The sequence below is a fragment of the Ipomoea triloba genome, chromosome 12 (assembly GCF_003576645.1).
Source record: "Ipomoea triloba cultivar NCNSP0323 chromosome 12, ASM357664v1".
In the NCBI taxonomy this organism is placed as follows: Eukaryota; Viridiplantae; Streptophyta; class Magnoliopsida; order Solanales; family Convolvulaceae; genus Ipomoea; species Ipomoea triloba.
The window spans coordinates 18,958,056-18,972,330 of NC_044927.1; the positions used below are offsets into that span (position 1 = coordinate 18,958,056).

The 14,275-nt window shown below is 35.4% G+C and overlaps 2 protein-coding genes across 3 annotated transcripts; one reads left to right on the forward strand and one right to left on the reverse strand.

Annotated features, from left to right (window-relative positions):
• The first annotated feature begins 2,286 nt into the window (after positions 1–2,286).
• On the forward strand, positions 2,287–4,472 carry LOC116000371 (glucan endo-1,3-beta-glucosidase 11-like). Its single transcript, XM_031240443.1, has 3 exons — positions 2,287–2,501; positions 2,634–3,742; positions 4,154–4,472. Exons 1-3 carry the CDS (start codon positions 2,450–2,452, stop codon positions 4,232–4,234), a joined length of 1,242 nt encoding a protein of 413 aa, XP_031096303.1. The 5' UTR covers positions 2,287–2,449; the 3' UTR covers positions 4,235–4,472.
• Positions 4,473–4,957: 485 nt separating this feature from the next.
• On the reverse strand, positions 4,958–12,631 carry LOC115998917 (ubiquitin carboxyl-terminal hydrolase 9-like). Of its 2 annotated transcripts, XM_031238588.1 has the most exons (14): positions 12,354–12,631; positions 12,077–12,218; positions 11,477–11,719; positions 10,988–11,129; positions 10,339–10,398; positions 10,142–10,237; positions 9,138–9,551; positions 8,905–9,045; positions 8,240–8,410; positions 7,601–7,858; positions 7,336–7,484; positions 6,310–6,870; positions 5,943–6,219; positions 4,958–5,816 (listed from the first exon to the last, which is right to left on the reverse strand). In XM_031238588.1, exons 2-14 carry the CDS (start codon positions 12,205–12,207, stop codon positions 5,664–5,666), a joined length of 2,796 nt encoding a protein of 931 aa, XP_031094448.1. In that variant the 5' UTR covers positions 12,208–12,218; positions 12,354–12,631; the 3' UTR covers positions 4,958–5,663. The 2 variants fall into 2 exon arrangements, with proteins under 2 accessions (XP_031094448.1, XP_031094447.1); XM_031238587.1 differs by having other exon boundaries at positions 12,077–12,631.
• Between the last annotated feature and the right edge of the window lie 1,644 nt (positions 12,632–14,275).

Consider the following 14,275-nt stretch of genomic DNA (forward strand, 5'->3'; position numbering starts at 1 on the left):
GGAAACCGCACGGTCGCACGGGAAGGCGCGGCCACCCTGAACATGACCGTATATATATATATATATATATATATATATATATATAAAAGGTGAAAAAGTATTTTAAAATTTTACTCTTTGTTTGGTTTTTCTTTAGAAAATGATGCATGCCCTACAATAAATGAATCAACAAGATGAAGCTATGAGAATTTTCCACGTTAGGAGGATACCAATTGCAATACATTGATTGTCTGATTTTTTAGGACATTGAGGTATGTAACCCCCTCATTTTCAATATTCTTTTTAATCAACAACCAATAAGTAGAGATGAATAAAGTTTAACTTCAATTTTTTATTTTTTATCCATCTTGTATCTCTATTCAAGTTCAATTTATTTAAATATAAAATAAATGACTAATCGCCTTCGTCACCAAGGTTCAAATATGAACCCTTTTCTCAAGAAACCATTGTTCTCTTGTTTGTTTCTATGGACAATCATGACCATTTCTTATTAGAGATAATATAATAAAAATTTTATTCCTTTCAAAAAAAACAATTTTAAAAAATTCAAAAAATAATAAATGGTACACTTAAAGATATACATAAATATCAACATGCCACTATTTGTGGCATTAATGACAACATGGTGAATATGTAGAATTTGAATTCAATTGCACTATTTTTTCTACTTAAAATGATACTTTGATTGAAAAGTATATATTAAAGAACATTATTTAATTTCTAATATGAATAAATTATTATTTTAGTGCCAAAGACCTTGTGGTCTAGTGGCACCCGGTGTTCCGGAAAACACTCTCACATGGATGATGGGAGATGGGAGATGGGAGTGGGTTCGAGCGCTATGACTCTCTACATTGTAACAGAGTCAGTAGTACTCAAAAAAAAAAATTATTATTTTAGAATTTGAAAAGAGAGGTGAGGAAAACATTTGAATCATTACCCATCACTCAATCATGTTTCCATTGATTTTAATTCACAAAGGTTTGGCAGATTTGATTGGTTGAAATAATAATTTCTTGTATTAATAGTGTAGCAGTGTGTAGAAGACAGCATTGAATGCAAATTTGATGGAAACAAACAGTGGAGTGAAGAAGCCACGTCCACATCTGTTGTACACATCGCATATTTTGCACACACAGACAAACACAGTCCTTCAAAGCTTTGGCTGGAAATGGTTGGAGGTGACCACCACTGTACTGTGCAACTCCCCATGTGAACACCATCTATCCTTCCTCTCTCTATTCTTATCACCCATCCTTATCCTCACCATTTACATATTTTTACCATGCTACAATTTTCCTATGCATAGAATTACATGATTTTTTTTTTTTTTTTGCGTGTGAATCCACTGACACTAATACGTTTTTGTATCACGTATAATTATGTATGAATATATGTTTTTTTTTTAGTATTACTGACTCTGTTATAATGTAATATCTGTTCATAGCTACTTTCTTAACCTACTGAAACATAAAGAGTCAACAGTTGCCTCCGCTGAGGCTCGAACCCACTCCCATCATCCATGTGTACAATAGAAATTCTCAAAATTAAGCTATATATTTTATGCATAGTTAAGAGTATATTATATAAAATTTTGAAAAAAAAGTTCAAATTATCCATTGAACTACACACAAAAGTGTAATTAGACTATTCAACTAAAAAAAGTTCAATTAGGTCATTGAACTGTCCAAAACCATGCAATTTGACCAAATTTGACATATTCCTCAAATTATCGCTAACGTAACAATCATCCTAGAAAACCTCATAAAAATAATAAACTTGTAAATTTATAAATAGTAAAATTTTTAATTTATACTCGAGGAACATCTCAATTTTGGTCAAATTGTATAATTTTAAACAATTCAAAGACTTAAGCATTCTCTTTTTTTAGTTAAATGACCTAATTGCACTTTTATATGTAGTTTGGTGGTTTAATTTAATTTAATTTAATTTTTTTTTTCTAAAATTCACTCTTTTGCGTAACAAAGTATGGAGCATGTGATAGAACTTTATTACTCAAATTAATATCTTATAAATCTCCAACATGTTGTATTGTAAGACATTGATATTATGTTTGGTTTTACATCTCCAAAATCTTACAAGGTAATGGATGGGCTATTAGACATGTGACGAAAATAATTAAACATAAATTATAAGCTATTAAATAAATTGTATCAGACATAGTGTGAATACATGAATTTGAAATTGTATCAGACATAGTGTCATAAATTATAAAAGTATCATGAAAGTTTGTAGAAAAATTAAGGTACACAAAATGTCAAAAAAGTGACGAACTACGATAACTTTAAGGCATAACATATAACTGAATGCTACTGAGCCCCACTCTGCCTCTGTGCTCTACTCCTTCTTTACTTCACTTGTGAGCAGAGCAGTGTTCATCCACACTCCAACTGGCATTCATTCTCACCCCACCGCGCGCCACCGCTAGATGGAACCGCAAGCTTTCTTCTTCACTTCTCAACTTCCACTGTTTTTCTCAGGTTTAATTTGCTCCACCGTACCCATTAATTCCCTTAGTTTGAATTAATTAATTGTTTCTCTTTTTGTTGGGTTATGATTATTGTACGAAAAGTAAGTAATTTTGGGTGAAATTATTATTATTATTGTGGTAGTGATATTTTGGCCGGTGGTGGTGAGTAGCATTGGCATTAATTACGGGCAGATTGCGAACAATCTGCCGTCGCCGGAGAATGTGGTTCCGCTGGTGAAGTCCATGGGCGTAACGAGGCTGAAGCTTTACGACGCGGATCCCAAGGTGCTGAAAGCCTTCGCCAACACCAACGTGGAGTTCATTGTGAGTGTTACCAACAACGAGCTGTGTAAAGTGAAGGATCCTGAGAGAGCGGAGGCGTGGGTGAGGCAGAACGTGCAGGCGTATTTACCGGCGACCAAAATCACCTGCATCGCCGTCGGGAACGAGGTTTTGAGCTCCAAGGACGCCTCGCTCGCCAACTACCTCCTCCCGGCTATGTACAGCGTTCACGCCGCTCTGGTGAAGCTAAACTTGGAAGGGGAGATCGACGTGACGACCACGCACTCGTTGGCGGTGTTGGAGTCGTCGTATCCGCCGTCCTCCGGGGCTTTCAAGCGAGATCTGGTGGATTGCGTTTGCGAGATCCTTAAATTCCATGTCAAAACCGGATCCCCTTTTTTGATCAATGCGTATCCGTATTTCGCGTACAAGGCGCATCCCAACCATATGACGCTGGATTTCGTGCTGTTCCAGCAGAATCAGGGGATAACTGACCCTGTCTCTAATCTTCACTACGACAACATGCTGTTCGCTCAAATCGACGCCGTTCATTGGGCGTTGTCTTCGCTGGGGTATAAGAACGTGTGCGTGCAGATCTCCGAGACGGGTTGGCCGTCCAAGGGGGACGCCGACGAGCCGGGAGCCACGTTGGAGAACGCTAGGAAGTATAATTGCAACCTGCTGAAGCTCATTGCCCAGAAGAAAGGAACTCCATTGAAGCCCACCAACAATTTGAACATTTTCGTGTTTGCGCTGTTCAATGAGAACATGAAGCCCGGGCCCACCTCGGAGCGCAACTACGGCCTCTTTAACCCCGACGGAACGCCGGCATATCCACTTGGGTTTTCCGGCACCACCAACCCTAACTCCAATTCAACCGTTTCTGGACCCCCCTCCGGCTTTCCGCCGTCGATATCATCTCCTCCGGGGACTCCCTCCGACGGTTATCTGTCCATTACGTCCGAAGCGGTGAGTATCCTTTTCAGTTGTAAAAGTTTTTTTTTTTTTTTTTCCTATTCCCCTTATTATTATTATTATTATTGGAAAATTGCACTTCTGTTCCAAATTATGGATAATTATAAAAACTTTTCATAACTTCTCAAAAAAAAAAAAAAAAAACTTTTCATAATTGTTAGTCGAGTCGTAGTCAGTTTTTGCCTTAAGTTATCATGGCATTGCATTTTTCGTCAGGATAGATAATTAGAAATTTTTATATTTATCTTATAACTTATTATTATTATTATGGTTGTAGATAGATCTTGCAGTTTTGCGTCTGACAATTGTGGGCTAGTCCAGCTGTATAAATATTTGACAATCCAATTTTGATTTTATGGTATAAAAAATTATATGTATAACACGTTGATATTTCAATGTTGTCAGGTGAGACCTCCTCATTTATGCAGCAAATGGCTGGGTTTCATAATGTTGGGCTTCCTACTACTACTCAACAAAATTAAGTAGAAATTGTTGTGTTGGAGAAATGTTGTGTTAGAACCTAGATAGAATAATTGTGCTACTCTGGCTTGTACTGTGCATCCTCGACTCATACATCCTTGGAATCACTCAGATCCTCCTGGGATTTTATGAACATATTCTTTTGTTACTGCTTCTGTTTTGGATTGATTCAGGGAGTAAGTACTGTACCTACCATTTATCAGTTTATTGATTATTTATGCAAAATATTGTGTATTCTATTTTTTACTCCCTGCTTTTATTCATATACACAAAATCTTAATGTAGATACTTATATTAAAATCTACACTAACAAAATAACTTAAAATTTAAGGGGTAAGATTTGAAAATGCATGTAATAAAATTAATTGTTTATGAGAATCCAGATCAAATATTTATGCTGGCAGCAACTATTATTAGTCAATTCCACGTAATCACACATGAGAATGCAAGTCGCGACATTCAAAAGGCGCCACACAAATTTCCTCCTTTTTAGCTGGCACAGGCTCCCACTCTTGAAACCTGGTGTCCTTCTCACCTGTTTTCAACTGGACCTTCTACATGAATTATATGTATCCAGTTGATAACAACTACCTCGATTAACGATACTATACTATCAAATGATCGTTAGATGCATCTTCTTCTATCTACTGAACCATTGAATTAAATCCGTACAAATACACTATCTATTGAATCAGTGAATTAAATCCGTACAAGCAATTAGATGCTATATTCTGTTAACAAATACTGTCTATTGAACCAGTAAACTAAATTCGTACAAGCAATTAGATGCATCTTCTGTTAACACAAGTAATACAATACTAGCTAATTATGTTCATATGTTCCATCTTGCAAACAGAATCTACATTTAACAGGAATACATTCTTCTATTCCCATATGGCCATATATGAAAATAATGATGGCTATCTCATGATTATACCCCACACAAATTCTACAAAGGAGATGAAGTTGATGGCCATTTCTCAAAAGCATACAACAATAAGTGGGAGAGCATTTTCCCCCCAGGAGAAAGAACATATTATGCGACTTAATAAAATGCCTATTAACCTTATCTCAAGAAAAAATGCTTGTCATGTGAGAATATGTAATTCTAAACATAGGAAAGACAAGGCTACTCTACATGAAATGGCCTTCAAAAAATAACACCCCCATTGGAAATCCTTTCCACAAGTTCCTAGCTTCCAATGAAAGTAACACTTGGGATTTCTATATCTCTTTGGTGCCGCACTGATATTCCTCACCTGAAAAATGCTCATGGTGCAATCTTCCATCTGCCGTCACCATGTTAACTATGACTTGTAAATGTAACCCTCTTCTACAGGCATCATTCGAATGGAATTGGCCATTCTGGAGCTCAATTGAAGCATTAGAATTTATGACAAAGAAAGTAGCATCCAATAGTAAATTCCTCTTCAGGCTATATATGACTTTGGGAAGGCCCTTCGGACATTCCTTGAGCTTTAACTCTCTGGTAGAACAGCACATAGGCAGCAGAAGTCCTTACCTCAGATTCACCAACAGGAGATACGTGGGAATCATCAAAATGGTACCATTTTTTTTCATCAACTAACTGCAACAACATTTAAATAGAATGCTCTGAGTTTTATACATGAAAACCCAGGAATAACCAGAGTAATACCTGCCGCCTAAGCACTAAATGAATGATAGTACAAGCATATTACTTGTAAATAAATACCTTGCAATAGGCAGTGTAATGCCCGCCACCGAGTCCACCATAATGGTTGCTGATGGCATACAGCTCGTAAATATGTGAGCTTGCAGATGCATCCTTACTTTTCACATATTTGCTTAAATCAAGATTGTGAATGGGAAAATTCACAAAAGTATCAATCTTGTTTTTCATCCATCGACTATATGAGAAACGTTTCAAGTGAAAAACAAGTATATCTGGCAACCTCCACAAATCCAACTTCTTGGTTGCTTGTCTGTGTTCTTTGCAGTGAGGACAATACCTGCATTGAGTGTAAGTACTTAAAACGAGGATATGCTAGCAAAATTTACATGCATAAGACCTTTTGATATATGAATTTCTTCTAGCTTACCACATATCATCAGGTCCCAAGGGTTCCTCCTTCAAGAAGGCATCCAAACATGAAAATAATGTGATAGCTTCTGACTTAGTTTTCTTTACAGTCAGACCACTTTTGTGAACTTCAGGAAGATCCTTCAAATAGCTAGAATCAAATGATTCGTGTTCTTTGTCAGTCCAATCCAGCATCACCTTTACAATTCCACCAGGCCTAGGTTTTATTTGTGTATCTTTCATAATTGGCTGGCAGCTCATACCCCGGTCATCAGTAATGCAAAGATGAAATGACAGCTCACAGCTGGATGCTTCTTTTGATTCAGTATTGTGTGCAGATCCACCCGCAAGTCCCAATTTGGTGCCACAAATGTTCATTGGATTTTCTATCATTTCTGAGGCAGAGCCATTTTCCCTACCCCTAGGAGCAGTTTTAGAACTGAAATATTTTCGTCTTAGAGGAGAAAGCATTCTGTCAACAGCAAAATTGATATCACCTGGAGCCACTGGGCCTTCCAAGAAAGTAACAAGCGGTGTCAAGAAGAGCTTCCTCTCACCAACCTTTGAATTGTCCATACATCTGGAGGAGGTATAAAGTAAGGCATTGTTAAACAAGAGAAAAAAATAGAAAAGAAATATTATATCGATGCACTGCAAATTCAGAGGATTTTTAATCAGGGAGAAGTACTTTAGAAATTGACAATGAAGAGTCACATAGAAGTAACTTGATAATTAGTAAAAATTATGAGTTTTAAATGAATACAGCGGAAACAACACATGAAGAAATTAATAGATGAATCAAATAAGATGTTTCCATCACATTCATTTGCACTTCCAAGAGGCTACTCATAACTAACCCAATGCAAATGAATCCGAAAGATGAATAAACTTTTGTGTTTGTGATCCAATGCTAAACCAAGCATGTAATTGTTAACCAAACTATAAAGTTATAACAAGAAACTACTGGATGAAGGCAATGAAAATTAGGTGACTTTTGAATGTAACAGCAGAAGCAATCAGTAGCTATTAAATTTGAAGTGCTTACCTTTCAAGGAATCGATGACAAATCTCCAGTTTTGTTAACTTTGCTGCCCTCTTTGGGAGTCTATACGCAACAATATGTTCATCGTCTTTAATTGAAGACAAGGATTCTGAAGGGTTGTCAAAGTACCGAAAAATCCGATGATCATAGGCCTTCAAGAAAAATAGAGATGTGAGAAATATAGGCAGCATTCAATTATAGAAATAGATAAACATATACAAATGTTGCAGAATGTGTTGTAAATGCAATTGAGGTGTACAAATGTTACCTCTGCAAGCAATAAGTATTCATCGCTCCTTAAGCAGCATTCCGTTGCTAAAGCTTGCACTAAGTCTTTACAATAACCATGTTTTAAAACAGTAACTGTAAATGGCATTGGAAGGCTAGTCCCATCACCATAAAACACAGTCACTGTCATTGATCTGGTGGCAGTTGAGGGAAGAGGCAAGGACAAGTACATGAAGGGATCAAATGTTATAGAAATTTTGTTGCAATCCGGGCAAACCAATGTTGACTTATATTGACCCTGAAATATACAAGTTTATATTACAAACAAATATGCCAATAAAATTCTAAAATAATTGATGTGTAGCATACACATGAAAATGCACAAAAACCCACAACTATGCAATATAATTGCCAAGATAAAGTACATATGCATGAGTAGAGCATCCTCTCAAAGGTTATTCCAGAAATTAGGATTCCAAAAACAATAAATTGCCTCCAACAGCAGGTGTAAAATCATGTACAGTATCTGGTAAAAGCTCAATGTGAACAGGTGTAATATCAATGTACAGTATCTGCTAAAAGCTCAATGTGAACAGGTACAGTGAAATTTGTTCCCAGTGAAGTCTGCAAATATAAAAAAAAAAACTAGGAAATAAAAACACAGTGAGAAGCTAGTCACCTGGCTAACATCCACTATTACAGAGTCATTTCTAGCTTTGTGGTATCTCCAAAACTCATTTGCTACTTCCTCATCAGGGCGACCTTCAGAATCCTTACTTTCAATATATGGCTTTTGCTTAACCCGATTCAAATCTTCATGCAATCCATCTAGAAGAAAGGCAAGAAGTTCCTAGAGAAGAAAGCAGATTATTTTTTTTTCAATTATATTATTACTACTTGAATAGAAGAAATATATTTATCACATGCAACTCTTAGGGCAAATGTAGTTGTTCATTTTTTAGTTTTCTTTCTCCATGGTTTCAAGTTTTTATTTATTTATTATTATTATTATTTTTTAAATTAGAAAAACAAAAAACTTGTTTATCTGCATCTATTTTTCATGCCATCTTCCAAATCAGAAAATACAAAGGTATCTAAAATCTAATTGTGTTCTTCATACTAACATGCAATACTAGTGATAATAATATTGAGTTGTGGGAGCATGTGTGGGTTGGGTTGGTGATATTTGAATTTCATTTTGAATATTCAAAATACCATATGATATATTTTAGATCTAATAATCCTAAATGTTTCCGGATATGTTAAATTTGGGTGAAAAATATTTCAATTAATTGTTCATAATGCTTGTGAATCCTTGACAAACAACAAAGAATCAACTCTGACCTGTGAATCATGCTGGTTATATCCACTAAACTGTGGAGCAAAGCGACCGAGTTTTCCTTTGAATACACGAGGTGCAACAGGTGTCCGGCCAGAGGACCAAAGTTTCCTCAATAAATCACCAAATGCAAGTGCAAGCTCACCCTTAATAATTACACAAGAAATTAGTAATGCACTGGAAATTTTTTAAATTTGTCTTGGTGAAATTTCATTTTAGACAAAAATAATTCACATACATGCATTCCTAATGGATTATGTCTGTTGATCTCATCAGTGTAGTCTTGCAAGAAGTACTCAACAAGGGGAGGTGTATGAACTAAACACTGAAGAGCACTATTCATAAAGCAAGTATTACCCAAGTTTTGCAACCCTGCTAAACCCCTATCTGCTTTTGTCAGTGGTCTCAGGGTTTTGCCCCCACCATCTGCATCTCCAAATGTGGAGTTTAAAGAGCTAAGCTGATATGCATTGGAGGCATCGCCAGTTGAAGAACCATTAGACACAGTGGAACCAATAGACAAGGTGGGGCCACCAGCAATGGAGACAGATGACTTCAAGGGTTCGACTGGAACTAATGCCATGCTATTTCCAGTTGAATCAATGCCAACACTGGCAGGTTGATGTTGTTCCCCTTGAACCTCAAGAAGAATCTGGGAAAACATTAATTAATCAGTCAGCTACAGATTAGTACTAATACACATATTCATATAAAAACTTAAATGAAGAGGGCAAAAAATCAGTCATAAAAATATACACAGCCAAAAACATCTTAAGAATCTAAAATACTTGTCTGAAATAGCCATAACCTGGCTTTATCTAATATTCATGGCATGTATAACCCATACTTCTGAAGTCCTCTACTATTATACAAGTATAAGATCATTTCACTAGGTAATCTATGACAAGCAATTTCCTACAAATGTTCGAGAAAATTTTCTCACAAAAGCATAAAAAGCACACACAAATATGAAAATAACAATATCCAGACATCTACTTAAATGGTACTTGGAGAGTTAGAAACAAAATACTATGGAACGTGCTAACAAGATGAGCAGATGCATCCCAATATGTACAAGAAAATAAACACCTATAATATCGTCTGCACTATTCTTCCTATTTTTCAATTGGTTCAAACAGAAAGCAAACAGAAACACAGTCTCATGCATGCCCATCGGCCATCACTAATCTGCTGTCATTGGTTAGTCACACCCAGAGTGCATGTGCAATATAGAGAACTAACATGTTGATCCATCTGCAAGTTGGATTCCTCGAGTGTCTGGTCAGAAGCAGCAAGCAAATTTTGCTTCTGTTTATTAAAATAATCCCAGATGCAAACCTGCACAATTTAGTGAAAAGCATAAAGAACATAACATATAGTGAACATTTTGTTCTCATATAATGCAAGAGAAGTAGTAGATATTACTAACACAAACGAACCTTTTCTAGCACAACTCCTTTAAGACCACGAACTCTTTCATGAAGTTCATACAAAGAGGCCTGGTAGACATTATGTTTAAAAAAAAAAGCTGCTTCATTATAAAACTATTAATAATAGATTACTACTACAAAAAACATCACCACAAATATATGCAATTAACTGAATGAGAAATTCAAAACTTAAACCTTAGGAAAACTAGAAAAACATGAAATTACATGCCATAAACTCCTATTGAGAATGTTTGAGCACACACCCCAATAATGGATAATGACTAAACAAATTATGCATTCCTAAGAGAAGGCAAAACACAAAGAGTTCTGAAAGAGCACATGTTCCAGTTCTTTGGCTAAACAGCTTAATAGTAGTATTAAAATCCCCAAATAGACTTGATGCCAGCAAACAAGCAAGAACTAAAGAATTCCAATTCTAAGTTAAAAAAAATAAAAATAAAAATAAAAATAAATAAATAAATAAATCTTTTGTACTTAATCACTGTAGACACACTAACACCATAGAGTTCAGAGTTTTTTTTTTGGGTGGGGGGATCTGGGGTTAGACAGCATTACAGTAAAGATAAATCACACCATTGAAAAGCTGATTTTCTAACTAATAAGATACATATCAAGGGCCAAAATCACAATAACTTACCTTCTTGCTGAACCTCAATACATTCTGGCTATTATCTCTGGAATCAATTAAATTGAGACATAGTGGGAAGACCTCTATACTAAGCTGCTTGTTATCTCCCAAAGAAATCATCTTCCTAGGACATGCTGGCCCACCTTTGTACCTAAGGAGGAAGGATTTCAATGTGAAAAGGAAAAATCTAACTCATGGAAATTTAGCAATGCCTAAATAAATTACTACTTGCTATCCACTAGACTAGATGGGCAAAGATTCTTGTCGGATGAATCTAGTTAGAACCAAAAGAATGGAGCCAGTCAAAGAGCTTCAGCAAGTTGTTTATAATGCTGACTGGAAACAAAATTCATGAAGAGAAAAAAACATCAAGTTGCTCAGATGAATTCTAAAACTTGTTTCCATGACAACTACTAAATAAGCTAACTAAAGATATCACCTAGTTAAGAGAAGAAGCACATCAAATATAGAGCTAAAATCACCCTAGATAATAATTACCATTCATAAAGCCTCTCCCACACATCTTTTGGAACTAATACATAATCGCGCCCTTCTTGCAACGTCCTCAGAAGCTGTGGATCATCATCCTCACTGTCACTCCCTCTTTCAATAATATCACTATTATCAATTGGGCCAGGTCTATCAACTGTATTTGGCACCAATGAAGGCTGGAAACCATTAGAATCAAATGGATAACCACTAAGAGGCTCCCCTATGTATCTTTGCCAAGCCATGAACCACCTGAAAAAACATAGAAAGTTGCATTCTTATTTGAATGTTTCTCTGTTTGATGATATCAAAATTAAAACAAGAGAACGGAGGGAGAATATTCTCAGTTTTATTCCATAGGGGGATAGAGGCTGTTCCATTTTTGTTTTAAATAAAAAAACCAGAACTCTGTTCTAAAAGCACTGCGGTAAGTTAATAGTGCGAAGACATTTAGCAGTGCGAAAACCGAAAAATCTGTACAATATCATTTCAATACAAGTCGAACCAATCCATAGTTCCATACAATGTCCAAAATACAGTTGAAATACGTAAATAATTTAGACATATTACCCATAAAATGAAATTAATCTAGAGATTATTGATAATTACCTGCTAGAAATAACATAAAACAAATTTCCTTCTCGCAAACTAGACTCAGCCTTATTCGTGAGCTCCTGTATAATCCGCCCCTCTTCCTCCGGAGAGAAAGGCAATTCAATGGATCCGTTCTCCATCATCATATAGCTCGAATCTGGTATCGTCATGATCGATTATTCAAATTCTACAATAACACCAGTAATATCGCACATCTACGGCTCCAAAATCGCCCGACTAATTCGAATTTCAACAAGATTTTAAACTAAAAGCACAGAATAGTTGCATGTACATGAACAAACCGTAGATCAAGAAACCGGCGATACACGAAAGAAATGCAGCGTTGGTGTATATGCGTATGTCAAGTTAAGTATATGTATGAATTACGGTCAAGAAGAGGGAATAATGAGGGGGGATTTGGTACAACCCTAGATTACAGTGAAAACAGTTTTCAATTTGATTATATTTTGAATCTGAAGGAGAAAATGCTAGAAAAGTCTTTGAAACTTGAAACTCTGTTTTGGGGGATCTGTCCTTTTTCAGCTTCCACTAACCACCATTCACCAACCCTTTTTATACCACTAGTAGCGTCACATGCTAATGCAAAGTGAGCTATTGCGTGAGTGGCAAACCGTAAATGCACGGCATATATGCGTCATAATGAGGATATTTATTTATTTTTCCATTATACAATGCATTCTTATCCGATAAAATATGACTAACTCGGTTAAAACATTATCAACGCGCTTAATACACCTTGGTGAACGAGATATGGGGGAAGTTTATGCTCTATGCTTGGTCGATAGTGCAACCACGCACATTGTTTTGACAGACCGAAGATTTTTCCAAACATTTAAAGAACACAAAGGCAACATCTCAACCATAGAAAATGATAACATTCCTATTGTGGGCTCCTATAGAGCTTCACTTATTCTTCCTAACGGAACGAAGTTAATAATCAAAACAGCCCTCATAAACCCTTAATAAAAAAGAACTTTGCTTAGTTTCAAGGATATTCGGTCCAACGGTTTCCACTTAGAAACTAAAATTAAAAAAATATTGAATTCCTTGTCTTGACCAAAACGGTCAATAACCAGAAAAAGGAAATCGAGGAACTTCCTTCATTTTCTTCATGCATGTATTATTCTTATATCAAGCCCCAAAACTCCTGCGTGAAATTTAAAAATACACATTCTTTCGGTTTATGGCATGCCCGCTTAGGTCACCCTAGGCAAACTATGATAGGCCGGATACTTTCAAATTCTATTTATTTGAATGAATCATAAATATAAACACACTAATTTATCACTCTCTTTTATTTGCAAGCATATTATTATTCTATTTATTTCTTAAATTTTTATGTAATAAGTACAAAAAATTGTAGTCATTATGTAATTCTTACTAATTTCAGCACTTTTATTATTCCTAATAATTAAATAATTATTTTTCATTATTATTATACACTAATTACAAATTATTGTTAATTACATTTAACTTTCCTAATTATTATGTAATAATTAGTACATACTAATTAACTAACTACTATGCATTATAAATGATTAAGGATTTAATGAGGTTAACAACAATTATGTATATGCTATTTTTCCCTTATACGTATATACTATTTTTTTTCCTTATTGTTACAATACTATACACATACACATATAATACCATAATTTTATACTTTTTAACTAATTTTTTCTTAAAACGCAAATATGGATGATGATTGAAAGTCTGAATTGAATAATCACAAGAGAACGTACAGAGACAATATATCAATACATAATAGAGTCCTACTACAATACAAATATAAGACTATTAACACTCCCCCTCAAGCACAAGGTTGAGAAGCAGAAATAATGAGCTTGTTCCGAAGTAGCACAAACTGCGAACTAGATAAAGCCTTAGTAAAATTATGGCTCCACCGATTTAGAACAAAAACCCTGATCAGGCACATATGCAGCAACGAGTAAACAGATTCATCAAACCACACGTGTCGACAAATAAAAATCTTTTTAGTATTGAAGTCCATACAACGATAGCCACGGAAATACACCGGATAACCAAGGAAAACACACGAAGAAGACTGAAACTGCAACGAATTTTGGTTATAAAGACGCAACAGAGGATAACATAGATACCTGAAGACACGCAAAAAAAAAAAACAAACAAAAAACAAACAAACAAACAAAAAAAAAAAAAAAAACAAAAAAA

Excerpts from the sequence above, each read along its gene's own strand:
- LOC115998917 (XM_031238587.1), bottom strand. The coding sequence starts at position 12,231 with ATGACGATACCAGATTCGAGCTATATGATGATGGAGAACGGATCCATT. Across the intron at positions 9,552-10,141 it reads ACTTGCAGATGGATCAACAT|ATTCTTCTTGAGGTTCAAGG; the intron begins GTTAGTTCTCTA and ends ATGTTTTCCCAG. Across the intron at positions 7,859-8,239 it reads TAATAGTGGATGTTAGCCAG|GGTCAATATAAGTCAACATT; the intron begins GTGACTAGCTTC and ends TGTATATTTCAG.
- LOC116000371 (XM_031240443.1), top strand. The coding sequence starts at position 2,450 with ATGGAACCGCAAGCTTTCTTCTTCACTTCTCAACTTCCACTGTTTTTC. Across the intron at positions 2,502-2,633 it reads ACTTCCACTGTTTTTCTCAG|TGATATTTTGGCCGGTGGTG; the intron begins GTTTAATTTGCT and ends TTATTGTGGTAG. Across the intron at positions 3,743-4,153 it reads TGTCCATTACGTCCGAAGCG|GTGAGACCTCCTCATTTATG; the intron begins GTGAGTATCCTT and ends CAATGTTGTCAG.